Raw genomic sequence first — 27,897 nt, 5'->3', positions numbered from 1 at the left:
TGCAATAAAATAAATATATTAGTTGTGTAAATGTATAAAATCATGTAATTTTTAAACATATGCATTCATTCTGCTTGACGGAATAATATTTTTAAGCAAGGTTTTTTTATATTTTGCAAACAACAGTCATTAGTTATTATTATTTAATCAATTTCGTTTACAATTAGTTATTATCAAATCAATGTTGATGTTACAGTAAACTAGTTTTAATAAGGTTGTAATAAAATTACTTTTGAATTTGTTGTTGGAGTAAAATCTTTTCGGCAAATAGCTTTTATCCACTTTTCTCTCAACGCTGTGTCTTTCGGAAATGACAAAATATGAAATTTAGGACCACTTGAATAATTTCCATTGCAGTTCAGTATACTTTACATACCACTTCCAATTTTTTAATTAAATATATTTTTATTGAACGAGAAAACACAAGCAAGCCGCTCCGGGATCGTTTACAAATAAACAATGGCATTGCGTCCTGTCGCGCAGTTGTGTTGATTTGTATGGCCTCATAGTTTATTATTCGTAGATGGCAGTAATAGTCGTGCGCAGGCCTGCATGTAGATCGGTGTTGGCCTGAGACAGTCATTTTGTTTCCAGCGCCGAGGCCTTATAATCTAGGTGGTCGTTGACCACTTAGAAGTGGAGATGCCAACTTCAACGACAAGAAACATTGGTGCCACTATACAGAAGATTTAAAAGTTTTACGATTAGTTTGTCACAGTTTGTCGTAAAATTTGTTGATCGTGAAGCACTTAAGTAAATTTTACTTTGCATAACTTTTATTCCGATTAATTGGAATTTAGGGCGTTTTTGTTAGTTCGATGTTCCATGTTTAGTATTCTTCTTATTTAATTTAATAAAAAAATCATCGAAATGTAACGTTTTGTTTAGTTGTTCAGAAGTTCCACAATATTCAGATTACGATTGACATAATTATAATTAGTCATTCCAAATGAGTTTTTCCAACGACGGGTCCAGCGGCGATGAGGCTCCTCCCAGAATACATGTTAAAGATGGTTTGTTTTTATTCACTCGTTTCCATTTTTATACCATACACTTTTTTGTTTATTGTAACAATCCATGCTTAAAAATAATCCTCTGAATACATTGTCAAACTATTGCTACTTAACTCTTATTCCTCAATTAAGATAGTTTTAATGCAATATTTCCCTTTGTTTATAGTTTCAACCGTATGCCTGTTTTATAAGTTACTTTAAGTACGTATTAATTGGCATTTCTCAGAGAATAATGTGGCTTATGTTAATGTGGGAAAATTATGAGCATTGTTTAAGAGTTATTGAAGATTTTTTTGATGTGGATTTGGCATCTTTGCTGGATGAACTTGAACTTTTCTTTGTTGTTTAAAAGAAAACCGAGTTCATAAATCTTGGTCATACTGATAAATCCCTCTAAATGTTGACATTTGAGAAAACAACTTAAAAATGCAGTTATACGCCATTTTTCGAGATTTATCGACTAATAAAATCCTCTATATTCTCTCAAGTTAAGTTTCAAAGTTAGCATGTATAAGAACCCACTAAAAGTACTTTAAAAAAAATGTTTTCTGGTGAAAACCAGGCATTCCATTTACCAGATATTTTTTTTCGAAATCTCCATAAACAATGAAAAGGAACTAAGATAGTTTCAAGAGTATGTACCATGTCCAAAATATGAATAAGGAAGACCAAGAAGAAAATATTTTAAGTGATTTTTCTCAGTATGGGCAATTAGAGGGTTTTATCAGTATACCGACGAAATATTCTATTTCAGTTTAACTTCGAAATCTGCTGAAAATTTTTAATTCACCAATTTTGATTTAATGTATTTATATAATCTTCCAATATGGTATAGGTACTCGAATAAATTATACTTAGTACATTTTGTCTTGTTTATTTGACCAATCAGCGCTCTTTTCCTCTTACCAGCATCTTCAGATTGTTAACTATTAACCTCAATGGTACGGCTGGCTACAATACAAGTTATTGTGACATTTATCTCATACAGAAATGAAAGATTCCCAGACGGAACACATCCAGCCAGTGTCAGGACATATATTTTTATCTGAAGAGTGTGCTTTGTTTTCTATTATTTTTGGAGGCCCGATAGATGACTGAACAAAAGCTTTCTCTATTTTTTTAATTTCAAACATGACTTTTTATTTTATTTATGTCTATATATGTATTTAATTTTGTCCTTATTTATTTTATAAGAGCTTATTATGCACTTTGAAACTGACTTTCTCCTAGAAGAGTGTAAACGTCTACTCTCGAAATTGAGTGAAGAAAAGTCCACCTGGTAGGGGTGATTGGGGTTTTCTCCTACCATGCTCGAGGTCCTGGGTTCGAATCCCAGGAAGGAAATATTCATTTATAATGTAGCTTTACACTGCAATGTTTCATTGTTCTTTGACTGGCATCTGAAGCTGATCATCTTACCTTCCTGTGACAATTGATCGATATGTTATGTGCTGATGTGGTCCCACACGGAGAATGATAATCGTCATCCATTTGATCATTAAGAAGACACAAAGATGTTGTGGTATATTAATTTATTATTGAAAATTATTACAAACAATTATTGTAGAACACTTTAAGCTAACATATTAAAATTAATTTAGCGTCGTCCTCTGATGTAGTATCAACATGGGATTATATCTCTAATTGCCTCTAAGGACCTGCCTATTAAATTATATAGTACTGGTTTTAGGGCCCGTGGAAGGGGGTTAACTTTAGTGAAGTTAAAGAGCTGAAACCTTTATTGTTGTGAAGAGATTCATCTGTTTGAATTATTTCACATACTAGGCAACACCTAAAAATAATTTTCAAATTTTTAAACTTCTTGGACCAGTCAGTTTCATTGCAATATTTTGAGTTTGTCTATAAACATTCAAATAAGCTCAAAATATTGTAAATATAAAATACCTTTATGTCAAAGTTAAAATAGTTGTCTTGAGTGTGTTATTTATTTGGTAAGTTTAGTTATTTTGTGAGTTGACACATACCAAGGAAACAATTCCCATGAATTATCTCAGTACAGTTAAAGAGGATTAATACATTCGTGCTTGTGTTTTGTGTGGCATTCACACAGTTGACAATGGTCAACGGACATGACACAAATGACCATTTTTGTAGTTGTAAAGTGTTCAGTACAGGCCTTTTTGACTCTTCTTAAAAGAACACAAAAAAGGCAGAGGAACGAGGCAAAAAACAAATAAACCAACTTCATATTTGCCCCACCACACACGTTGCTATTCGTGCAAATGTGTAAATCATCATCATCATCATCATACAGCCATTTCTGTCGAAAAACTTCTTTAGATTGCCATATGCTGCCCATCTAAGGCCGATTCTTCTCTGAAACTCAGCAGCCTGGTTATCCCTGGAGAGTAAAATTATGTGGCCCGGATACTTGACTTCTTTTATTAGCTAAGTGTCAATATCTACAGCACATATTGCTGAGACGTCTAAAATTGTCATCCCCTCTTAATGTTGGCCGTTGTAAGGCAAATTCCTTGCTCTACAAGTCAAGAGTATATCTGGTCGTCTTCCTACCATTCTGCTTATCTTTTTGGGTACTTTCTGATTTAAGACACCTACTCAGGGCTGTCTGAGCTTATAAACCTGCTTTTCTTGTTTGGGACTCTCATACTGGAGCACGCCTTGGTTCTCACTCCCGTAAGATTATGTTATACTGATCTGCTACTGCTTATCAGGTCACTTTCCTTGTTTGATTCACCAGGCCCTTTGACATAATTTGATAAATCCTGATTCTAGTAGTTGATCCCTAGTACCCACTTAGTAAAGTACGAAGGCTAACTTTTAGGCCCTTTCGCAAACTTCTGAAAATGGTGCGTGGTGGTGTAGACTTAAAGTACTAGATACAAAAAACTCGGCTGGCCAAAGTATTACTTGATATTTTGTCTTGGTATTTTTACAGGACCTCGACTCACATGTTTTATACGTGTATGATTCATATCATTAATTGTAGTGCTTTCACACTTATAGATTACGCAGACAGGGTATAGTCTAAGCTTATAACCGAGTTACACAGTTTATACCCGCGCTGTGCCAGCGGGTACCCTGCAAGACATCGGACCCTCCCAACTTTTTACTTTTTCTAATTACTTTTTCTTTTGTTTTGGCCATCTGGAGCCATAAATCACTTCCGTGTTGAGAAAAAATAACTCCGCCACCTCTAAATCTGTGAAGTCGGTACTTGTCAACCGGTGTTGTTTACAATATTGAATTTGCATAATCTTTCTATTGTTTGTACTTTTTTATGCATGAACTGTATCAATCAATATATTTGAAATATAACCCATGTGCTAAAATAGTTTTACATGATTAATTAGTTCCATGGTAGCCGTCTATGTTGACTCCTCCATTGATGAACGAACTTAGAACTTCTTGCAAGATTTTAAATCCTCATTGTGATATTAATTACAATTTTATTCAGTAGTCAAGCATGATGCATTAGAGAAATTCATTATGTCCAAACAACAATCTTGACTTTGAAAAAACATTTGATTGTGTTTTAATTAAAAGACTGGTCCAGAAGTTGGAGCACTTGGGTATCCGTTGTAAGCTACTAAGACGGATTAAAGCTTTTTTGAACAATCGTATCTTTCAAGTAAAATTAGGCAACACCTTATCTACAGAACATAACGTACTCAGCGGCGTTCCGCAAGGTTCAGTCCTTGGCCCGATCCTCTTCATCTTGTACATCAATGATCTCAAAACAGCAATAAAATCTCAATCTAGTATTTTTGCAGATGGCACCAAACTGTTTGCAAACCCCCTTTTATACTCTAGTCAACTACTCCAGGATTTGAACCACATCAATGAATGGACTAAAAACTGTCTAATATCGCTAAATGCTGAAAAATGTACTGTTCTTTACATAGGCAAAAACAACCCTATGTGTACTTATCTTTTGGGTGGTGCCTAACTCAAACCCGTAAATCATCAAAAAGATCTCGGCATAATCATATCAATGGATTTAAAATGGGAAGCTCACATCACGTCTATTGCCAAGAAAGCCAAGTCAAGCCATTTATTTGATTAAAAAGGCATTCCAAAATAATTCTCCAGAGATATTTCTTAAAATATACAAGACCTAAGTAAGACTTTTATTGGAATATGGATATCACGTATGGAGTCCCTACTTTACTAAAGACATTGAGTTATTGGAAAAAGTCCAAAGATGTGCTACAAACATCCCCAAATTACTCAAAAGGATGCCTTATCACGGTAGATTAAAAGCACTAGGACTTACATCATTGGATGAACGACGGAAGAGAGGGGACTTGATTGAAACTTATAAGATAATCAATAATTACCATGACTGCCGGCCCTGTATGAGATGTATTAATTAAATCCCAACACAAATTTACGGGGTCATAACTGGAAGCTCTATCGTCCCCAATTCCACCTCAATCCCCAGAAAATTTTCCTTTCTAGCAGGGTAGTTTCAGACTGGAATAAATTACCAAGTCTAGTTGTCCATTCCATTTCGGACAACCAGTTCAAAAACTGTTTGGATGCTTTTTTTAAAGGAAGAAGAACTTGGACAAAGAGCAGTACACGAGGTATAGGCACATCAGCAAAGGATGCCTGCCTATAACAAATAATAACAATTATAACAAGTGTGTACCGTACCACAAATCTATGGATCTCTTAGAAAAAGCAGAGGATATATTGTGACTAGAAGGCTTGTTACCGTACCTATAATTTAAAGGAAAAATAAAACCATCTATAGTGTTGGGCCCTATTAAAAAAACAGTGAACTACAGTTATTTTTTTTAGATAAAAATGTAATGAAGATGGCTCTATATATTTGTTAAGAAATAAAGTGTGTTTCTGTGGTAGCGTCGTGGACTACATGTGAGAGGTTTGAAAACTGCTTTACAGCAAATTGTTTTTCATTGTCTACCACTGTTATTAACGATTAGTTAGAAATAATCTCAAAATTGAAATATTTGGATAGAAAGTAATCATTTCTGTTAAAAATAAGTAAAAGGCCTGCCCTTTATTACCCATTAAATTATATTTTTAATAGTTTTATCACATGATTCTTTACAGTAACTCGGGGTTGGCTGCTCAGAACTGATCAAGAATTGGCGCATCGACTGCAAGATGAAGAAAGTAATTAATTTGATCATTTTCTTAATATGGTTTTACTGTAGATGACGTGACAAAGATTGTTTTACTTTAAAATATATTTCAAACAATATCTTCAAATAGACGATTATTATTAGTGTTTTTTTTTACAGTTCTAAGTAATTTACATTAAATTAATGTATGAAAACTTTAATCAGCAGGTTTTGTTAAGTTTATCATATATATTATGAAAACTATGAAACCCGTTACTGAGCAACAACCATGCAAGAGGTCTCAGGTTCAATTCCCAATATGGTTGAAATGAAATATTTATTTAAAGGGTGTTTTTACACTAGAATATTTCAGTCCCTGGACTGGTACCTGAAGCGTAAGACTGATCATCTTACCTTCATGTAACAAAATTTATCAAGATACGCTGCAATTGATGGATCAATGCAGTGCCCTATGCACCATTAGGTGTGAAAAAGGAATGAAGATGATAATGAGTAACAAAACTATGTGGAAAAATAACTAATTGTTTTAAATTGAATTAAATATAAATTGTTATTGATTTTAAAAATTATCAAGACAAATTTTTAAAGAGGTAATTTATAATTTTTATTCCTGCGTTAATGAGTAATAATCACCTGCAGTAAATATGAATAACTTTTCAGTAAGTAAACATCTAAGTGGTAATCGGCACCGAAATGGCCAGATTCGAGAAGACTTTCCTGCAGCAGCAGCTGCACAGAGAAAAGCCGAAGAGAAAGCACGTCGCAAAGCACGCCTTCTTAAGCGCCAGTAAGTTGATCACCATTTAAATTTAAACCAATCAAAAATTCAAATTCCTACAAATATTTCAAATTGCATAAAAAAGGATAAGGTCATTCCTTAATTCCAAAATCTAACTAACCATCACGCCATTTCCCCGGAGGGGTAGGCAGAGAGGATAGAACGCCACACCACTCTGTCCTGGCACACTTCCTTTGCTTCCTTCACATTCATACATCTTCTCATGCACGCACGTCGATTATTCCGACTTTTCACATGACCACTTTCAAGAATTTGTTGTACTTGATCATGCCATGTCTTTCTCGGCCTTCCTCGACTTCTACAACCAGACACATTCGCATCATAAATCTTTTTAGCCGTTCTTTCATCATTCATTCGCTCCACATGACCGAACCATCGCAAAAGACCTTTCTTAATTTTGTCGATAATGCTTAACCTTAGGGCACCTATCATACATTGTTTTTCCGCACATTCGCCTGAGGGATCGCATTTCAACAGCATTCAGTCTACTTTCGTCCCTTTTTTTCCAACTCCATGCTTCGCTTCCATACATTAGGGTTGGTACCAGAACTCCATTATGAACTGCTAATTTAGCCTCTTGCGATAGACACTTATTTGCTACGACAGACTTTAAGGCACCATTAACTCTGTTACCGGCACTAACCCTCCTTTCAATATCCTTGTCCATATTTCCATCTCTAGTAAACATACTACCCAGATATACAAATTCTTCGACCTGTTTCAAACTATCTCCATTTACTACAATCTTACATTCAGTCATAGTTACATTTCTTTCAAAGACCATGACGTTCGACTTTTGCACATTCATTAGCAAATCACTCTCCTTGCACACTTCGTAAACCTTTGTAACCAAGGATTGCAGTTCCTCTTCGCTGTCAGCTAGGAGGACTGCGTCATCGGCGCACAGAAGGCAACTGACAGTTAGATTACTCATTTTCGCTCCCACATCCATACTTTTCAATTCTTTCATACATTTATCCATGTATATGTTGAATAACCACGGTGACATTACACTTCCCTGTTTGACTCCTTTAGGGATCTTCCAAAATCTTATTATTGTTTATAGCTGATGAGCCTTTATCTCTGTGCTCTATTATCCTTTATGTATATTTTATGAATTAAAAATAGTCATCAATATCTGTTTTCAAAATAAATTTGGTCTACTTGCTAAAGCACATTAATAAATAAATAAATTTGTCTTTATTGTTCGTATTATCTACAAATCGTTAAGAAAATTATTACTTTTTCATGACTTTTTATTCAAATAAAATATTTGCATTATGATGAAAGCAATCGTGACATTTTTACTATGGGAAAATATGGCAGTAAAATTGTTTTAGCATCAACATGTTTTCTTATACATATTTTATTTACAACATTTTCAGTGAAAGATTCAACTATGTCTTAACATTTTATGAAACTTTTAAAATAACCTGTTTACTTATTCTACTGACTATTATTATCGTGGATAATTTATATAGCACCATTTTCGTAATACAGTCAACCTTCCCCTAACGCGATTAATTTGTACCGTATTATTTATTTTAAAATATTTTTATTTTTTTGAAACCAACACTGTCATGGTTATAAACAATACATACAGAATAATAACAAATAACAAGATAAATTATGGGTTTCATAAAGGAACAAAAATTTAAAAAACAAAACATACAGTTCGCTAGAGGTGAAAGCAAGTGGGATGGGAAAATAGGGAAGGAAGAGAAGAAATAGTAAGTAAATATAAAACCATGAAAAATAAATAAAAATGAAACACATACACGTCATGTATATACACACATGAACATGTATGTACATATACATACACATCATATGTGCATACACAAATGCACATACGTACATACATACGTGTACACATATATAATTAATAATAAAACAATGAAAACGAATAAATAAAACGAAAAAAGATCTACTTTCTTTTATCTTAAGTTGACGTACCCCGCAGGAGACTTAATTACATTTAAGCGAGCTGCAAAATTATGAAATTATGACCTATTGTAAAGTATTATATGTCTTCTGAGGTTTAAATATTTGTGCAATTTAATGTTAGATTACTAAGTATTAAAGAAATGTTAGTCGAAAAAAGCTTATTTTATTTGAAATTTAGTCTTGTGCACAATTTCACATGTGGGGAAAGAGTATGTTTTGTCGAAGGTTGGTTTTGGTTTCTTTCTTTACCCGACTTTCTTTACCCGTTGGTGGATGAAGAAGCTCGGGTGGGTGCTTCGCCCCCTGAGTTTCTCTATCACACCGCACTATAATAAACTCGAAATTTATACAAATCGGATTATTCATACATAAAATTGTATATAAATCAGGCCGGTGTTTTGGATTATAAACATAAATAAACAATTTCATTTACCAAGTCCAAGTTTTGAAGGATACGTTCAATAAATAAAATTTTATACAAATGGCAATGAATATTTGTAATATTTTTACATATTTGACTTTTTGAATTTTTACATATTTGACTGTACGTTTATAAAATATGATACATTACTGCATTTTGTGGTTACCTACCGTATTGTATGGGACTCGTCGCACATTATTCATTCGATGTGTATCAGTTAAATTTAAAAATATAATGCTTTTTTTTTTTTCAGAATACGGTTTTGAAATTTATCACGCTTTTTAAAAAAAATACAATTTATAACATTTCTTGATTTGAATTTTAACAAAAAGGTTTCTAACTTTTTACTAAGCTCTTTCTTGTACCATTTTTAATACAATTACAAGTTTTAAACAATTATTTTTTATACTTACGCACCCACACACATGCACCCTCTCCCTCATTCATTCCCACACGCACATTTATCCTCTCCCTCATTCATTCACGCATACACACATTCACATACACATGAATACAAACGTCACACAAATACAATTACGAAACTTCTTTTCTTATATATTACGTGTCATTATATTTACAGTGGATTTTTTAAATTGGCTTTAGCATTTTTAAGATTTTTCTACTTATTTTGTTTATGTAATAGCTGTAAAAATCCCAGATATAATTAAATTTTAACCTAAAAAATTGTTTTTAACAAAAAAACTTATTTTAATACGCTTTTGATTCAGCATCATTGTTATATATTATTGACCAAATCCTTTTTTTTTATGGGACGAAAATCTTATTCACTTTATAAATTTTCATCTTGGGATTTTTTATTTTGTAATTGAGTCAAAACCGGTTTATACGGAGCAATAGACAGACTTTTCAGGTAATTTGCGTTGTTGGAATGTTGTCTTGTATGAAAAACGCATTGTAAGAATATCGGGTTATAGGAGGGTTGACTGTATGACATCTTAAGGGCAATTTACAAAAGTGGTTCCATGAATATTGATTTTAATTTAATTTAAAACAATTAATTTATTTGTCAGATTTATTCAAATGATTAGAAAAACAGGTTGGTATTAAGTTTTTTTGGGCCTTAAAAAGTTGGCCACGATTTGAATCTATTAGTATTTTATTTTTAAATTTCTACCCATATTCCTCACATTGTCAGTTGTGAAAGTAGTTGGTACATGCATTTATTTCAAATGGTTACTTTCCACAATATCCACATTATAGAATAAAACTTTAAGGGCCTTGTAACAGACGCGGCGGATTACTGGCTTCCGTAGCAATCGCGCCAGTCACAAGAACTGTATACTATAGGTGCTGATGTCAATGTAGAGTGGCCGGGCGTAGGCGGGCCTCAGCCGACGAACGATAAGCTCCGGGGGAGGTATCGCTGCCTAGAGATCCCTTGCGGGGTCGCTAGTGAGTAGCACTGGCGACCGCAATCCTGAAGCAGGCAACCGGGTTGTAAGGCCGGTATCTCTCCGTTGGCGGGAACGGCGGGGTGTGTTCCGGGGAAGTAGCCGAGGGTCCAAATTATCCGGGGTCCAAAATCCAATCCAATCCAAAGAGTACCCGAGTTCCAAGTCCAGGGGGTAGCGGCGTTCGAATATTCCAGGTGGCGGTGAGGTCAGGTTTGAAGCGAGGCAGGGAGACGAGGTGGAGAGTAAAAGCCCTTAGTAGCGTGACGATTTGACTGATTTATTATTTGCCCGGCGGGGCTATATATACAATACATTTTGCCGTGCGGCGGCGGTGCTAGTCCAATAGCGGGCGGTACTAGGTTGACCAATCACGCGGCGAGAGAGATAGCGAGCACATTCGCCCGCTCTATCGGTCTCTCTCGCGCCATGTATAAGGACGCCCCCCTCCCGCTACCCGGCCGCAGTTCCCCGCCGACCGTGCGGCGATGAACATTCAAACAGAATAATAAACAAGTTTATTTTTAGGATACATTAAATAACATAGTGGGCAGTCAATAATATTACATTAAATGATTCCTATTCTATACATGCAGGAAGGGCCGCCAAGTTGGCATATGCCGCGTTACGTCGGCAACAGGCCTTATATAAGGATGATATTCCCATCCTTATTCTATCACTATGTCTAGGCGTAACTTTGTACCAGGTTCATATGTAAAGTCCTAAATATGTTTATTTATATAGAGCTGAAGAAGATGCTCAAGTTGCCAGAGAATTACAAGCATTACAACACTTGGAATTGCAGAGAGGTCGCTCATCTCAAACTGTTCCTGCAGATCACCTGAGTAACTTTCCTAGTCAGGTGATTTTTCCAATATTTATTTTATTTTTACGATTTGTATGAAAATTCTGTTAGATTTGCGGACATGGTTACTGTTATTAATGATTGTATATTCGTACATAAAAAAAAATATAGATGTAATAACCACCAAATTTTATTTTTATTTCATATGATTAAACTATTAAATTTCTCTAAATGTGCCGACCGATTTTATACATTTTGAATATGTGTTTGTGCGATGTATTGAAAACCTTAAGTAGGTAGTTTTATAAGCGATTTAAAAATTATATGCAGTAAACTACTCAATAATTCAGCTAATAAATTCAATACTAATCTGACCTCTCCTTTAAATATATGTTTTTTTGTTTCTACTTTCTAAATTACTACAAAAATATTTAAAATATTGGTTTTAGAAACACTATTTGTTCTTTTCTCAATGCACTAATGACAAAACATTCTTGAAATAACTTGATGCTACCAAGTGTTTGTTTTCGTGGATTCCATTAGATTTAAGTATTCAATTTTTCTTAAGACGTTTTCACCTCTTCATCATTCCTTTCTAGAAAAATCTTTAAATCTGTAGATAGAGAAAAAATAAATATTCAAATATTTTTTAGTAAATTTTAAAAATATTTAAGCATTTAATTGTTAGCGGCTCGAATAATAAATGGGTTTTGTTAGGGGCCAGTTGTGCCACAAAAAGTATATATTTCAATAATTGTTACAGTCAAATGGGTATATTATCTTACTTGTTTCATGTAACCAATTTGTCCATTTTGACAGAAATTTTAAAAATTATTTAATTTTTTTAATAAATTACTTATTTTTTTCTGGGGTCCTTTGATGATTTAAAATATGTTAAAAAGGAAAAAGCACAAAATTAGTGTTTCAATATTCTTAAACTGTTCATAGTTTTACTCGTCTTTTTGCATTTCATCTCAATAACATATTATATGTAATTTTCTATTATCAAATATACTTTCCTATCATTACATTATTTAAACCTGAGTTATAAGATCTGTTTATTGTTATTATTTTGCTACAAACTCAAATACATCGTATGCTATATATACACCGCAAGACAAATAAATTTACGAGTTCTCAAAAAAAACTAAAATTGACATATAATGAATTATTCTTGATATTAAATTAGTTTTTTTTATATTGTTTGACATATGTGATGACTACTCGTTATTTCAAGGTTAAAATAAAAAATCTTACTCATGAATTGTACTTAGAAATTGCCATTATATATCAGGTATCAGATTACCCGAACCTTAGAGACCCATAACGGTTCATTTATGGTCGAGTGTTTGTGATGGAATAATAAAAGACATGTTATTTTTTAATTCACATTTAAGAAGTAGGTTCTTATCGCTTTATTTTAAATTAAAGTATTTTACATTTAAACATATTTATAACATTTAAAAATATTTAGTACTGAGTGAATTCACCTTTATTTTTTATAACATGTAAAATTCTATTATTTAGAGAAGCGTAAAGCGAATCTAAAATTTCTGATGTTATTTCTTCTTCCCAAACTTGAATTAAGTTTTTTTTTAATTCCTCAATGTTTTTTGATTTTTTTTTCCCGACTTTTTTTTTCATAATCGCCCATAAATTTTCTATCGGGTTCAAATCAGGGCTATTCCCGGGCCACGTCAACGATTTTAAGCCAATTTTCTCCTTGAATTCATTGATCTATAAAAAAACAATAAATTATTTATCATGTGGTCACAAAATGCATTTAAAAATATATATATTTGTACTCACAGTGCGGGCTCTATGGCACGGCGCAGAATCGTCCTGAAAAATTGGGTCCGCGGTATACTGCGTAATGTCCTCGATTGTTGGAATAATATGTTTTTTTAACACTTTTTTGTACTGAATGGCATTCATCGTACCCTGTACAAAATTTAAAGGTCCTAAACCGTATGCTGTCATGCACCCCCAAATCATCACGTAGGGTGAATGTTTAACGGTTCGAGTGACGCACGACGGATGATATCTTTCCCCACGTTTTCGTCGAACTATCTTTCTGCCGTCTGGACCAAAAAGGTTGAATTTTAATTCATCAGAGAAAACAACATTTTGCCAATCCTCCAAGGTCCAATTCTGGTGCTCTTTCGCCCAATCCAGTCTAGCCTTCTTCATTTTGTCCGTGAGTAATGGTTTCTTTGCGGGACTCCGTGCTTGGAAACCATGCTCCAACAGCCGCCTGGACACTGTTTTTACTGAAAATGTTGATGTGCTGGTAGACTGCACCTCTGCGTGTATTTCAGGTGCCGTTAAAAATCGATCGCGCATAACAATTTTTTTTATTAAGCGATCATCTCGGGCAGATGTCACGCGCCCCCGTCCGCTTCCTTTTTTCCGTTCTATGGATCCAGTTTCTTGGATTTTTTTTAATAAAAACCTCACTGCACCTTCTGAATACCCAACTCGACGAGATATTTCACAATTAGATATGTTTTCTTGCGACAATGTGATTATTTTGGATTTTATCGCAATCGACATTTGCTTTGCACTTTCCATGATTGTTGTGTTATGTTCACTCAAACGCGGGTAAAACAAGACTGTTGAGACATTTTAAAATGTAAATATTGTAGAAAGGTGACACATAGTGTCCTTAATTTATTAAACAAAAGAAAGAGGTATCGATAAAGGATTTCTTAGAAAAAGGGTTCAGTAAAGTCAAGGGGCGCGGTAGCAGGTAAACTCGTAATTTTTTTTGTCTTGCGGTGTATATCATTAAAATATTTTGCGATTGCCCATTTCAAATTTTCTGCGAACAATATTTTTCTTATTTTTATTTGTTGATTTTTAAAAATTAAAATTTATATTGCTTTAAATTTTTATTTTGTACTTTATTTAACTTAATTTATTATAACTTATTTCATATAATAATAAGTTAAGTTTTAGTTTTGATATAAATTGTGCTTCAACTATCAATTATATTCTATTTTGCATTCAGAATCCTTGTTAAATCTAGTTATTTTGCATCTAAATTTGTTGCAATAGAAAGGGAAAACATTTTAGAGACGGGAATATGGAAGTCCAGGCATTTACAGGCCTGATGACCTGTCATTGGCTGGTTTGAGTGGCCACTTTACACACTGCGTAACATTTACCATTCTGCCTATGTTAAATGCCTAGACTTCCATATTCCATTCTAAAAAAAGTTTTCCCTCTCCGTTGCGACAAAATTAGATCTGAAAAACTCCCTAGGGAGGAAATCCAGCCTGTCTACAAACATTTGGACATACTCAAAACATTACTAGTTATTTTAGTTCAATAACATACATTCAATTACAGCGATCTGATGTTCAATCAACAAGCTACCCTGAAAATTTCGGTTTGCCAAGAACATCCAAAATCGATACGTCCAATAATAATGATATATATCCTGAAAACAAAGTAAATAAAGTAAGGAACTCCAGTGCATTGGATGAAGTAAGGAATTTGATCAATGTACCGGCTGCTATTAGCGGACCATCTCAACAGTCAGATGAAGCGTCGGGATTTTCTACAAAATATTTGGAAGAATTGGAGGCAGCATTGGGTGTTTCCAAAGAACAGCTTCATAAGGAACAAACTCGCCTGTTGCAAGAAGAGAGAGACGCTGTAAGTAAATATCCCACACTAGACATCATTCTCCTTCCGCATCGCAATCTACACTAACCGCAGCATATCTTGATCATTTTTGTTACATGAATATAAGATGATCCGTCCAGGGACTATGAAATATTTTAGTGTTAAACACCCTTTCAAATTAATATTTCATGTCGGGAATCGAACCTGAGACCTCTTGCATGCCGGGCAAATACGCGGATCGTTTGATAAAAATGCACGAGATATTTAAGTTAGGTGTATAAATAAAATGTTTTTTTTTTGATCATTAATAAATCATTTTTCCTACCTAATATTATATTCTACATAAAAAAAAGAACAGTGAAGTGACCATTGTTTACTAAGAATTTTGGCTAACTATAACATCAGCGAGTTTGTCCGAGATCCGACAATATTTATATTTATATATTGTATACTAATTTAATGTTTTTTATGAACCTCTTGATAATGATATTGAAATTCATTGTTTACTAATTTTATATCTTTTAGGAACTTGCAAGATTGCTCGGAAGCAAAGGAAAAGAAGATCCCAATGAAATAAGAGATGGAGAACTTGCTCGTCTTTTACAGAACAGGGTACTTAATCATTAATTTATTGTTCTATAGTTAGTAGTATTTTAAAACTGTTTCTATTTCATCATCATTAAAAAATAGATATATAGTTTTATTCGACTATTATTTTTACCACCAATTGAAAGTAGAATAAAACTATATAAATATTTTTTTATTATAATGGGGAAATATCATGTACTTCAAATACTGAAAAAATATATGAAATGAATTTAGAATAATTAATTATATTTTCAAAATCAATATGGATATTGTAGAGAAATGTTTTCATACATAGCTTTAAAAAAGAAAATATAAAAAAATGTCACTAGAAAAACGCGACATGTTTGGCATTGATAGTTGTGACATCAAGATTCGTGACGATGTTCTAAAAAACTCAAATGGTTTGGAACAAATCTAAAAATTAACATGAATCGTGACGTATTAGGGGGGTGGCCAATGCAATGATGGTTTTTGTGGGAATTCAAAATATTTTTTATGCTAATAAATAGCAAAATTTTTTTTTTACCGGACACTATTTCATAGACTCTTTTTACTTTAAATATGTAAAAAAAAGTGATAATTCTCTATTAAAATGCAGTTCCTCCAAGAAATGTCAGTAGAAAACTCAATCTATTTAAACTAGTTTTATATTAAATTCAATGGCTATGTCCTATTGACAGTTGTGTTTCATAGCATTCTCGAATTCTTATATGTAAGGAGTTTTTTTCTAGCATATTTAATTTATTTTTACTATTAATGTCATTTATATTCTATTAACTAGATTTTTTTTCAAATAGGAATATGAACGCTTCCGAAAGCTGAAAGAAAAGCAAAAAGCTCGCGCTCTTCAGAAGCAACTGATGAAAAATAATGCGGCTGAAAATCGTGCTTTAGACCGTCACCCATCGCTTGGAGATACCTATTGTCAACCTTATGATCTTATTTCTGGTAAGTGAGATTACAATATATATATTGATAGTTATATGCCTATAAAATTATTGTAATGCATAGGCATTCGCTTAGTAATTTCCAAGTACGTAACTAAACATCCTGTAAATGTTTCTTCAATCTCGGAACGTAGGATTGGTAGACTCTCTTGAGATTTACTGTTACTGGCATCTGGTCTCTGATCATTAAAAAGGTCCCGAATATAATCCTCCCGAGTCTTGAGGATGTTTTTTTTTCTAGTACTAGTTAATCATTATTGTCATACAGACAACTAAGCGTTGAAGTTGTTACATTTGACACCTTAAGTTTCTTGAGGACAAGGAAAGAATTGTGTTGACAATCAAGAGCCTTCAGTTCTCGTCTCATCCATTCCTCTTGGGCCTTTTTAATTTCCCTTCTAATGGTACGTTTCACATTTCTGTATTTCTCGGAGCTGTCTTTTCTTTTTTTATTTAACTTTTGGTTCATAATTTTAACTGTACGTTGGCGGGCTTATTTCCAAATGGCAATTTCTTCCAACCAACCAATAAAGTAAAAGTTTTATTTTTATAATTCAAGTTAAAACATATTAAATAGAAAATAAAGATAAAAAAATGCTTATTAATAGAAATAAATGTATTTGCATATAAATTACCTTAAATCAATACTATTACTCAATGGGAAAAAGGAAAAAAGAGGAAAGAGGAGATATTAAGGAAGAGAAAGGAGATGTTTCTTCAGACGCTATTTAAATACAGATACTGTAGTAACATCTTTGATGGTGGATGGGAGATGATTCCACAGTCGAGCCGCATAGACACTATACGAGTTAGAGAAGACAGAGGAATTGTGGATGGGTATTAGGAGAGTGCTTTGAGAATTAGAACAAAGATATAAACCATGAATTGATAAGCGTTGAAAATTTTCACGCAGGTGTATAGGAGAGTTAGGACCATGAAGTACATTGAACAGAAGTGAGAGGGAGTGATAGTCTCTCCGCTGTCTAATTTTGAGCCATTTCAGTTGCCTACGATAATCAGAACTGTGGTCATATTTCCTAAGACCAAAAATATACCTTATGCATGTATTCTGAAGTCGTTTAAGTTTATCGAGTTGCTCACAGCTTAAATCGGTCATGGAAACATCAGCGTAATCTAGAATGGGTAGTAGTAATGCTTGTACCAGAGTGCATTTAGTATTAATGGGTAAGAATTTTTGCAACCGTCTAAATGAGTGTAGACTGAAAAATATTTTGCAGCTTAATTCATTAGTATGAGTTTGCCAGCATAAATGTTCATCCTTTTTTTTCTTCTTCTTCTTCTTCTTCTTCTTCAGTTTTCTGTTCTCCTGTGCTGGATAAAAGCCTCTTCCATATCCTTCCATTTCTTTCAGTCGGTTGCTGCTTGCAGCCATTTTTTCACAGTTCACCCGGCTTAAGAAAAATCACATCTAATTTTTGTCTTCTCACTGGGAATGAAACCCAGAGCCTTCCGATCATAAGTCAAGCACCTACACCATAGATGCCGCCAATATTATACATAATATGTTGATTTGTCGGCCTCGGGGTGTAATGGTCAACGCGTTCGCTTACCATGCAAGAGGTCTCGTGTTCAATTCCCAACATGGTTGACATAAAATATATATTTAAAAAGGGTGTTTTTACACTAGAATATTTCATAGTCCGTGGACTGGTACCTGAAGTGTAAGACTGATCATCTTATCTTCATATAACAAAAATGATCAAGATACGCTGCAATTGGTATACCAATGTAGTGCCCTATGCACCATTAGGTGCGGAAAGGGAATGATGATGATGATATGATGTTGATTACAGTGGGCGTGCCAAATTCCTCAGTTAAAAAGTTAAAAAATCGGGTTGTGGTCCCGTGGCTAGTGTCTGACTCGCGGATCAAAGGTCTGCAGTTCAAATCCCACTCTACCCCAACTTGATAACCATTAAATATTTTGGTAAATCATAAGAATGCAAATATTTATTTAAAAAAAAATTATGATAACATGGAGACGATAATATTTATTAAGATACATATAAATTCCAATTTTTGTCTTCAAATATTTAGACATACTAAAGATATTGTAGATAATACTTATATATTAGTTGAATCAACATTCACTTAATGACCAATAATTGTGAAATAAAAAGGTTTGTTATGTGAGCTAATGTTGTATTCTAATTAAATAATTAAGTATGTACCTATTCGGAGTGTTGTGACACTCGGTAGTAGGATAGGAGGATTACTCCAACGAAACTAGTCGTGTAATTCTTCAATTACAATAAAACATTTACACTGATGTTAAAGTGTTCAAATCCACAGCAAAAATATTTATTTTAAAGATGTACATATTGAGACTATTCTATAAATCAATAGAATATGTAATATCACTTAACAATTAAAAGTTGACTCTTTACCAAATTAAAATCATCATTAACATGTTTTTTACTAAAAATAATTTCCACTCCTACAGTATTCCATTTTACATTAAGATTCCGAAAACTGAAAAATAAGTTTTAATTTTATTTCAGAAAATCGTCAGTCGAGTATTGATTCCCATCCGATGCGTTTGGACTCCTTTTCTAGCACAACTGAAAATCAAGAAGATCCGTATTATACAGAACCATTTCACACCAAGCCAGGATTCCATGATCAAGCGGCTTTATCAGATTCTCTAAATAGCTTCACTAAGGATTCTAAATCATTTCGTCCTCCACCAGCACCTCCAAAAACTTCTGGAAGACCGAAGTATGTATACACATTTATTATCGTATAAATAAAAAAATAAAAATTGTACTGATTTTATGAGATAGTAAAAAAACTCACAATTTTGATGCTATTGGTTTAAATTAATATGTATTTAAACAGAGATGAAAGAAATATGGAAGTTTACATATTTAGAGTAGTTTAGTTTCACTTTTGTCTAATAAGAATGGATTTATTGAAATGTCTACTTGGGCGAAAGCGCTCAATGATCTATTATGAAAAGTAAAACTAGTCACAGGAATTTAATTAGCAATATTTATTTATTTTATTGGGTAAACAAACAGTATGTCCAGAAATATTGTCAATTTTTTTGTAATATGTACTTTATATCAAAATTATCAACTACACAGTTTTTTTTTCATCAAGAAATGTGTAAAATAATAAAAAAGCTGCGGAGAAACATCAAGAAATTTTGTGGTCGATGAAAGCTCAATATTTAAGTTTTTTAATTTTTTTTAGGGTCATGAAAAAACTTATTTTCAATAATTCACACTTATTAGTTAGTAAATTTATATTGCTATGTATTTTCAAAAGAGTTTAATGCATACTTACATATTTTTTTGTATATGTGCATGCAGTATTTTTTCTTTGTATGTTTACCATTTTTTTTTTCTTAGTTTCTGTGATAAAAAAAAATACAGTCTTCTCTTAATCTGTAAATAAACGGGACATTAAATTTTTTTTTTACCATATTCTATTTAGTGACTAAAGTATTGCAAGTTGACCCACATAGATAAGCTATATGCAGATATTTATATTATTATCTAATTCTTGTTATGGCAGCTTGACATTTGCTCTCTAATATGTATATCATGGCCTCAATGGTAAAATTGTCTTGTTTGTAACAAAATTATTCATATTTTATTAGAATATTTTGAGAATATCCATAAATGAAACTTCCTGAAAGTTTAATCAATCCAATTTAATTAATTTTATTAGGTGTATTTTTTATTATCTAGTCAGCTTCAGTAATTTTTCTCAAAACTACGATATTGGGGCTCAGTACTTTTCGCCACCGAAAAAACATTATTTTTGTTAAAAATTCAGCGCTTGTTTAACATTCATTTCATATGATGTAATTTTTTTGTCTGTATTTTGTGCGTATATTGCCCAATCAATGTGTGCGTAACCACACAGGTGAGGCACTTTAAAATGAACATGACTAATTTAAATAATAAGTATGTAATTTATTATGTTTGTGGTTAGTCAACAATAAAGTTAATTATGTAGAATGAAGATCGTACTATACAAATATAAGATTTACGCTTCTGTAGCATAATTCTGCACTTAACCTTTTTATGATTTGTTTCCGTTTTGATGACGTCCCTGGTCTAAATTAAACAGTCCGAAGTCTGTCAAAATAAAGTAGAACTAAAAGTAAAATTACAAAATTTGTAGGCTGGCAGCACAAATTGAATTTCAATAATATTGTCATTTAGCATTGGTGTATGAGTTTTCAAATGATATTGTATTTAAATTGGCATTATATTCGAGTTTTTATTAAAACTATCATCGGTATGAATAAAATAATCAAAAGTGGTAATAAGGAAGTAATTTTCAACATTTTTGAACATTATTTTGAAGAGTGCAGAGCTGAAAGACTCAAATGGATACCACATTTATAGATGAACTGCTGAAATGAGTGTTATTTATTGAAGTTTTTACAATTTTTTTGTAGAATTCCGTAAACTGAAATGATATAAACATCTTGTGTAGCACTGTTGCTTGAAAACACTTAAAAATGACTTGAGGATATGTTTACATACCCTTTAAAAGAAAAGTTCTCTCAAAGCGCAAGGACCTTTATATGTTGAATACTGTAAATAACATTTATTATTTGTAAACATAAATATTTTTAGTTCTATATTTACTCGCTTTGTTTTAATGTTTACTAACATGGATAACGAATTGATTAATCTGCACTTTCTGGGTATTAGGGGCATAAAAAACAAAAGTTGCTCTGAGAAGATTTGGTAAATAGCTAATTTTTACTTTTGGTGACATGGTTGACATAAAAAGAAATAGATAAATTACTAGGAGAACGCCTTATTACTGTGACCTAAATCCCATATGATAAATATGGGTTTTAGCAAAACAAAATGTTGCTCAAAGAAACACAAGATGTAGAAACAATATTATGGAATTCACTAAAAATGCATTTCATGGCATAACCACTGAAAACTGAAGAAATTGTTGCCAACATATAGAAAAAACAAAAAATATGAGGATGGAAATATTGATGACTTCATAATTCAAGTAAATAATGGTGACAGCAACCCAGAAGATGAATCTGAAGTTGAATTTGTAGAAGAGGATACATTTTTGGGTGTTGAGTTTTTAGATTCTGATTTTGAATGAATTAACAATAAAATAAGAATATGCAGTGGTATTAAATAAATGTAAACCTCATTCCATCACCCATTTTCGGACCTGTTGCCATTTAAATAATAGCGGCGCCCTCTTTTAATTTGTTCTCTATTTTGACAGACTCTAACTAGATTCCACTCATTGAATACATTATATGTACCGTGCGTAAATAATAAAAGTAAACATACTTCGCATATTGATTTTAAATATGTTATATATCATTGTATGTATTTGTACAATTGTTAAATGTGTATGTCCATTGTTAAATGTTGTGTTTCGTATTGTTCTTAGAATGGCAGAACCAAAATTGCAGCATGACTCTTTAGGTATGTATTTAATATGTTTGATTCAATATATAACTGGGATTAAATAAACACATTCATTACGCACATAAATTGTTGCCAATGAGCATTTAAATTTTTAATAAGCCTACAACCTCAGCCATATATATTAAGCTCTCTCTGTATAATTGGTTTACAACTTTAAATACTACAATTTTTGGAATCATTGTAATCCTTTTGGATTGTTTTTTTTATGAATTTTTTTTTGACCTTGAGTTTATTTACATTGTTTCAAGGGGTGTGGTTTATTTTTAAATACTTAATTTACTTGTTTTGTGGGTCAGTTCTATCTGTTAAGCTAAGCTCTACAGTTAGTTTAAGCAGTATAGAAGTGCGATCTTTTTTAATTTAAACATTCGTAATTACACATTATAACGCTTAAAACATGTCAGTTAAGTGAAAGTGAGAGATCACAGATAATCTTTATTAATTAATTCAAAGAGATTAACTTACGTTGAAATTGCCAAAAAATTATGTGCTCTAGGTATGCGGTCCAAACTATACTTAAATGATTCTTAAAATCAAACTCTTATAAAACAGACCAAAACCTGGCAGAAGAAGGTTTACTTCTAGTTGCGAAGACCAAATTTCGACAGACATGTCACTAAAACTTGCCAAAGCACAACTTCAAAGATATCTGCAGAGCTGCAAAATTAATGTAGTGTTAAAATTTTATCTCGCACAATGAGGAGGATGACTTTTGGAGTCTGGGTTTACGAGGTTGCAAAGCGATAATAAAATCCATGGTAGATAACTTGGCAAAAATTGGTCTGATAAAATAAATATCAAAGTAAATATACTGGAGCAAAATAATCAATATAAAAATCATTTTAATATTTCGTCTGTAGGTATTTAAAAATAAAATAAAAAGGGGAGCCATATTTTTTCTCTCTTTATTTATAGATTCTTTCTATATAAGACCATCAGACAGTAATTGAAGAATATCACATTGATTGCGTGATGCCTCTTGGTGGAGGAAGGATTACAGTTTTAGTTGTAGTATTATAGCATCTACAGGTGTGGCTGTTCGTCAGCAGTTTATGTCAGAACTTCGGGACGAGAACCTGACTTGGGAGGACGCAAAGGAGTTGGCAGCCGATAGAGATGCATGGAGGCTCTTTGTGGATACCATATGATCCAACTAGGGAGCGGACATGGAATGATGAGAACAACACTCCATGCCATACATTAAAAAAGTATTGAGTGGTTAAAAAAAAAAAACTAACCTTACTGATTGACCTGCACAGTCACCTGACCTAGATCCAATTGATCATTTATAGTCAATATTTAAAAATGGGTTGGTTTAAAAAATACAACATCAAAATCGAAATACAATAAAAAATGCGTATTTGAAGAATGGGTCAATATAGAATCTGCCAAAAGTTGTTAAGCAATATGAAAAAAAGAGTGCATACTTGTTAAACAAGTAAAAAAAAATTGCACAAGATATAATTATTACCAATATTATAAAACAATTGTTAGTTTTTTTTTAAATCCTAACACAAAACAAAAAAACATAGTTTATTTAGGGTACCCAATACGTATAGCCAAGACAGTATGTTATTGTGTTAGTGCCTGTCGGTGAAAACATACAAATTTGATTTGTGTTAGTAGGCACTCTACAATATTTAGTTTGAAAATGTTCTGTCAAGCATACATAAGCAAAGTTTATTAAAGATTTAAATGGACTATACATATTTTACACAAATACCCGTACGTATACTTCCCAAAATCAGATGGACAGGAGAGCCTCTTTAGTCTGAACTAACAGCAATAAGGGCTTTTTCGGACCAACAAACTGTTTGCATTATCAAACACGATTCTGTTAAATTATATTTATGGCTATAATTTGTGTTAGAGAAATTATGATGATGGTGCTTGTGCATAAATAGATGAATATTATTATAAGAATTAAAGTCTTTTACAGTGTATAACATTGTTATTCAATATTTCAAAAGGTGACGTTTAAAAATGGTTGAGCTAAAAATGACCCGCTTTTTTTTCTGAATATTTTGTACATTCATTTTCAAGCATCGATTTTGCTTCAATGTATCAGTATTACTTCTATTAGCACATAAATTTATTGTTTTAAAATTGCAAAATTATAAAATTAGTCAAGTCCTTCACTGTTCTGCTACAGTGTAAAAACTTCAGAACCTAAAAGTCACTGTAAATGTGAGTAAATCAAATAAACAAAAGTGGACATGACCATTTTTGAAGATTACCCCCTGATTTGTCTGTAGTAATATTTATTGACACTTGAAAAAATAAGCACTAATTTTCTTCCGTGTCATTGATGATGAGCAATTTTTTGGTTGCCTTTACTGAATTAATTGCATCTCGCTAGCATTCGGATTAGCTGATTATTATTTATGAAAGTTTTTCTGAAAGCTGAGAAGAATAAGCCTGATGGATTTGCCTTTCAATATCAAATATGCCGCAGTAGCTATACCGATACAGCACTCTGTTATGTACCTTTGGGTGTCTGTTGAAATAAAATAAAATCATAGTTTCCTACACATTTTGTCCTTTTATATAAATCTGGTTTTCTATATAGTATAGGTATTAGGTATATGTTGATTTTATCCTTAGTGATCAATGTATATTTTAAATTTATCTTGTTTTAATTTACAGATCTAGAAGACGATTTGCGTAGTCAATGGCATAATGATTCAAGAGATATTCAACAGAGGTCGAGCCTTCAACAAGATCATTATGAAGATGATTCTAAAAAGCAGTCATCTAAAAAAAGACAGCGATCCCAAGATGGGCGTCCAAAAAGTGGATGTCGTCAGCAATAAATAATCCATATCTTCACAATCAATCTATCCACATATTTATATACTTTGGTCAGTGTTAGCTTAACGGATTTAATAAAAATGGTAATTTCCACCATTTTAACTTCTACGTATTTTTTTTATTTTTTAATCCAAATCTCTCTAATTTAGTTTAAATTCTAGTTTCTAGTAATTACTTGTTTAAAAAAACAATGCCTATTGAAAACAATATTTGTGCACTGAAAAAAAAAGAAGTTTAAAACAAAAATTGTTTTGGCAGAATTGTCTCTTTTCTGTATAATACAATTATTTTCCCATCGTTTTTCTAATAAATGTTATAAATTTTAATCTGTTGAGCTGACATTATTTAAAAAAAAATTAAAACATTTATAAATATTTAAAATATTTCGTATTATTTTACATTCTACTTAAGTAAAATATCACCAGGTGCTCTCAAATATATTTTGATAGATTATAGAAACCAGGTATATAAGCTTTAACATTGTGTATATGTTAGGCTCAATCAATACCCAGAGTATTATTTTTAATTGTGAAATACCATGTACCTTTTTGGTATCAAATTTAATGTTTATCAACTTTTAATTATTATATTGGTTGTGATTTCTGTATTTGCATTAAAATGGCTATATGCTATACCCATATTGCAGCCACTATTATATTGTGTAGCAACTTGTAGTCTTTATCAAATTTTGCCATTAATAATATACTTTTTGGAAACAACTGTACATTAAAGTCTTGCCTTAAATACTTTCTTATCTGACTGTGTAAATAAGTCATCTGAGAAAATTTACATAGAAAATGTTAAATGAAAAGGAAACATTTTTGCATGCTAGGAATATGTGCAATATGCAGTTACTCTGTACGGGTAAGGTGGTTAGCAAAATATCAGCGGGTGCACTGTAAATATTACAGTATTGCTTAAAGATGTACAGCAACAATACATTAACACATCCTGTGTGGGATCCATGAATGATACACTATGTTTTATTTTATGTTATTTCTGATTATTATTTGAATTTGTTAATGTTTGGTTATGCTTTAATTGTTATATAAATATTTTTTTATTCTTTAGTGTGACCTTGTACCAGAATCTGTACTATGTAATTTATTGGATCACAATAGTATTAATGAATAATATTATTATAGACTTATATTAAACATATATATAACTTTAATTTTAAATAGTATTTTTACAAAATACTATATTTAAAGTACAGTAAAATCTCCTTTTTACGTTTCTCAATTTTATGTTTTCCCGCTTTTACGCCACAATGTTCATGTCCCATTGTTGTTCATACATTCTCGTACAAATATTCCCCCCGTTCAAACAATTTCAAAATTATGTTAACATAAAAACAGTGCAGTGTGCCACCGCATGCATCAACACTGAAAAATCAAAAGGTAAACAAGTTATAAAGGGTAAATTATTGTCTCAAACAAAATTCAAGGCAAATCGACCTTTTTGTTTAAATGTTTAATTTTCTAGAAGGCTATTTATTTTACATTGAATTTTTATTGATATTTTAATTGATACATTTAAAAAAAAAATTTTAGTTCCGATGTCGATAGTTGAGGTTTAATTTCCATTCAAATGAAAACGCCACTTTAACATTCTACTGAATTTAGACATCCATTTAACACATTAGGTTTAGAAGAGTAAAGTCTTTATATCAATAGATTACAATGCATGAAGTTTTAGAAAATAGCAACACAAATATTATTAAACGTGAAAAGAAGATTATCAAAAAGTTATCACAAGGTGTGAAACAGTTTTTGCGCGGTCATGAATGATAGTTTAAATTCCTTAAATTTTTCGTAATACCATATAAATAAATTTCCCCCTTATTTAGAGGAAATTTAATCATGTATTTTATGCAAATTAAAAAAAAAAATTAGCATTTTAAAATTTAAGTTTTTCTGTAAAAAATGATTTTAAAAAATTAAAATAATTAAAAAACAGATTATAATACCGTCTTAAAAAATATAAAATATTATAATCTTTTAAATGAAATAATTAAAAATAGGTCAGATTATTTGACATTCCCAATTTTGACAGTTTTTCTAGCAGTATATTAAATTTGCACTATAGTCCAGAGTATTAATTTCATTTTTATGTAATTAAATTTTTCCGTGGATTTTTCATTTCCTCACAACGTTTTCATTAGTTTTACACTTTTGTTGCTCCCTTGAAAAACATAAAAAGAGGGTTTTACTCTATTTTAAAAAAGTCAAATTCATTCAATCTTTCGAGTTAACGAGAGAAAGGTTATTTTACGTCTGTTTTAAGTCATGGTGTATTGTCTACGTATTATAAATTTTATTATAACTTTTTGCTATTTATTTTACTTTGAATTTTAATACATTTCGAATTTTGATACATTTGATAGTTTGGTTGGACATGATAATTGAGTAAAATGTTGATTAGTTCTAGATTCTTTTTACAAAAAGCAATTTTTGTAAAAATGGCTAGTGCCTTTCTTTCTAAATATTTAATTATGATTAGTTTCTTTTGATTAAAGGAAATTGAATATTAAAGACAAATTGTAGATAAATAAATAATTTTCATTTTGTTTTTTAATACATATGTACATGCTTATTTAAAATCCCTTAAAACTATTGTGTACATTTTTGTAGTTTTATTTACTCTGTATGCAAAGGTAATATAGGAAAATTTACAGGGTAGGATAATAAAAACAATGTATAAATCATACAGGTAAAACTTATTTTTAAGATCAGTAGGTTTAGTTATCCGAAACCTTTAACCCTTTGCACCCCCTAATTATTTTTTTAATTGCGTAGAAAGTCGGAATATGACAAATTCTGTTCCTTTTTTACAAATTTGAGTATTCGGAATACCTCACATTTAGTATTTGAAAGAAAAAATAGTATGTTTTAAAATACTTTTAGAAATTGCGTCGTATAATGTCGGGTCTAGCTCAACTTAGGAGTCGGTGTAAGAAATACGATGTCGAGCCA

General features: G+C 31.8%; 1 protein-coding gene across 2 annotated transcripts; it reads left to right on the top strand.

The window, feature by feature from the left end:
- The first annotated feature begins 675 nt into the window (after positions 1 to 675).
- Positions 676 to 26,878, top strand: LOC148284711 (uncharacterized). 2 transcript variants are annotated; one of them, XM_088236664.1, is made up of 10 exons: positions 676 to 1,013; positions 6,078 to 6,140; positions 6,770 to 6,896; positions 11,433 to 11,550; positions 14,845 to 15,153; positions 15,649 to 15,735; positions 16,509 to 16,659; positions 19,181 to 19,397; positions 22,074 to 22,108; positions 24,758 to 26,878. In XM_088236664.1, the coding sequence occupies exons 1-10, from the start codon at positions 950 to 952 to the stop codon at positions 24,922 to 24,924; spliced, it is 1,338 nt and encodes a 445-aa protein (XP_088092790.1). In that variant the 5' UTR covers positions 676 to 949; the 3' UTR covers positions 24,925 to 26,878. The 2 variants fall into 2 exon arrangements, with proteins under 2 accessions (XP_088092790.1, XP_088092801.1); XM_088236675.1 differs by lacking the exon at positions 22,074 to 22,108 and having other exon boundaries at positions 24,758 to 25,278.
- Positions 26,879 to 27,897: the final 1,019 nt, after the last annotated feature.

Source organism: Micrasema longulum, unplaced genomic scaffold (assembly GCF_059751315.1).
Source record: "Micrasema longulum isolate JH-2025_06_02 unplaced genomic scaffold, ASM5975131v1 h1tg000097l, whole genome shotgun sequence".
Lineage (NCBI taxonomy): Eukaryota > Metazoa > Arthropoda > Insecta > Trichoptera > Brachycentridae > Micrasema > Micrasema longulum.
This window is presented reverse-complemented; position numbering and strand designations above follow the sequence as displayed.

What these genes read in the sequence shown, in the direction of transcription:
- LOC148284711 (XM_088236664.1), top strand. Translation starts at nt 950, where the DNA reads ATGAGTTTTTCCAACGACGGGTCCAGCGGCGATGAGGCTCCTCCCAGA. An exon ending in TCGACTGCAAGATGAAGAAA is followed by an intron (nt 6,141 to 6,769) that starts GTAATTAATTTG and finishes ATAACTTTTCAG; the next exon opens with TAAGTAAACATCTAAGTGGT. An exon ending in AAAACTTCTGGAAGACCGAA is followed by an intron (nt 19,398 to 22,073) that starts GTATGTATACAC and finishes TATTGTTCTTAG; the next exon opens with AATGGCAGAACCAAAATTGC.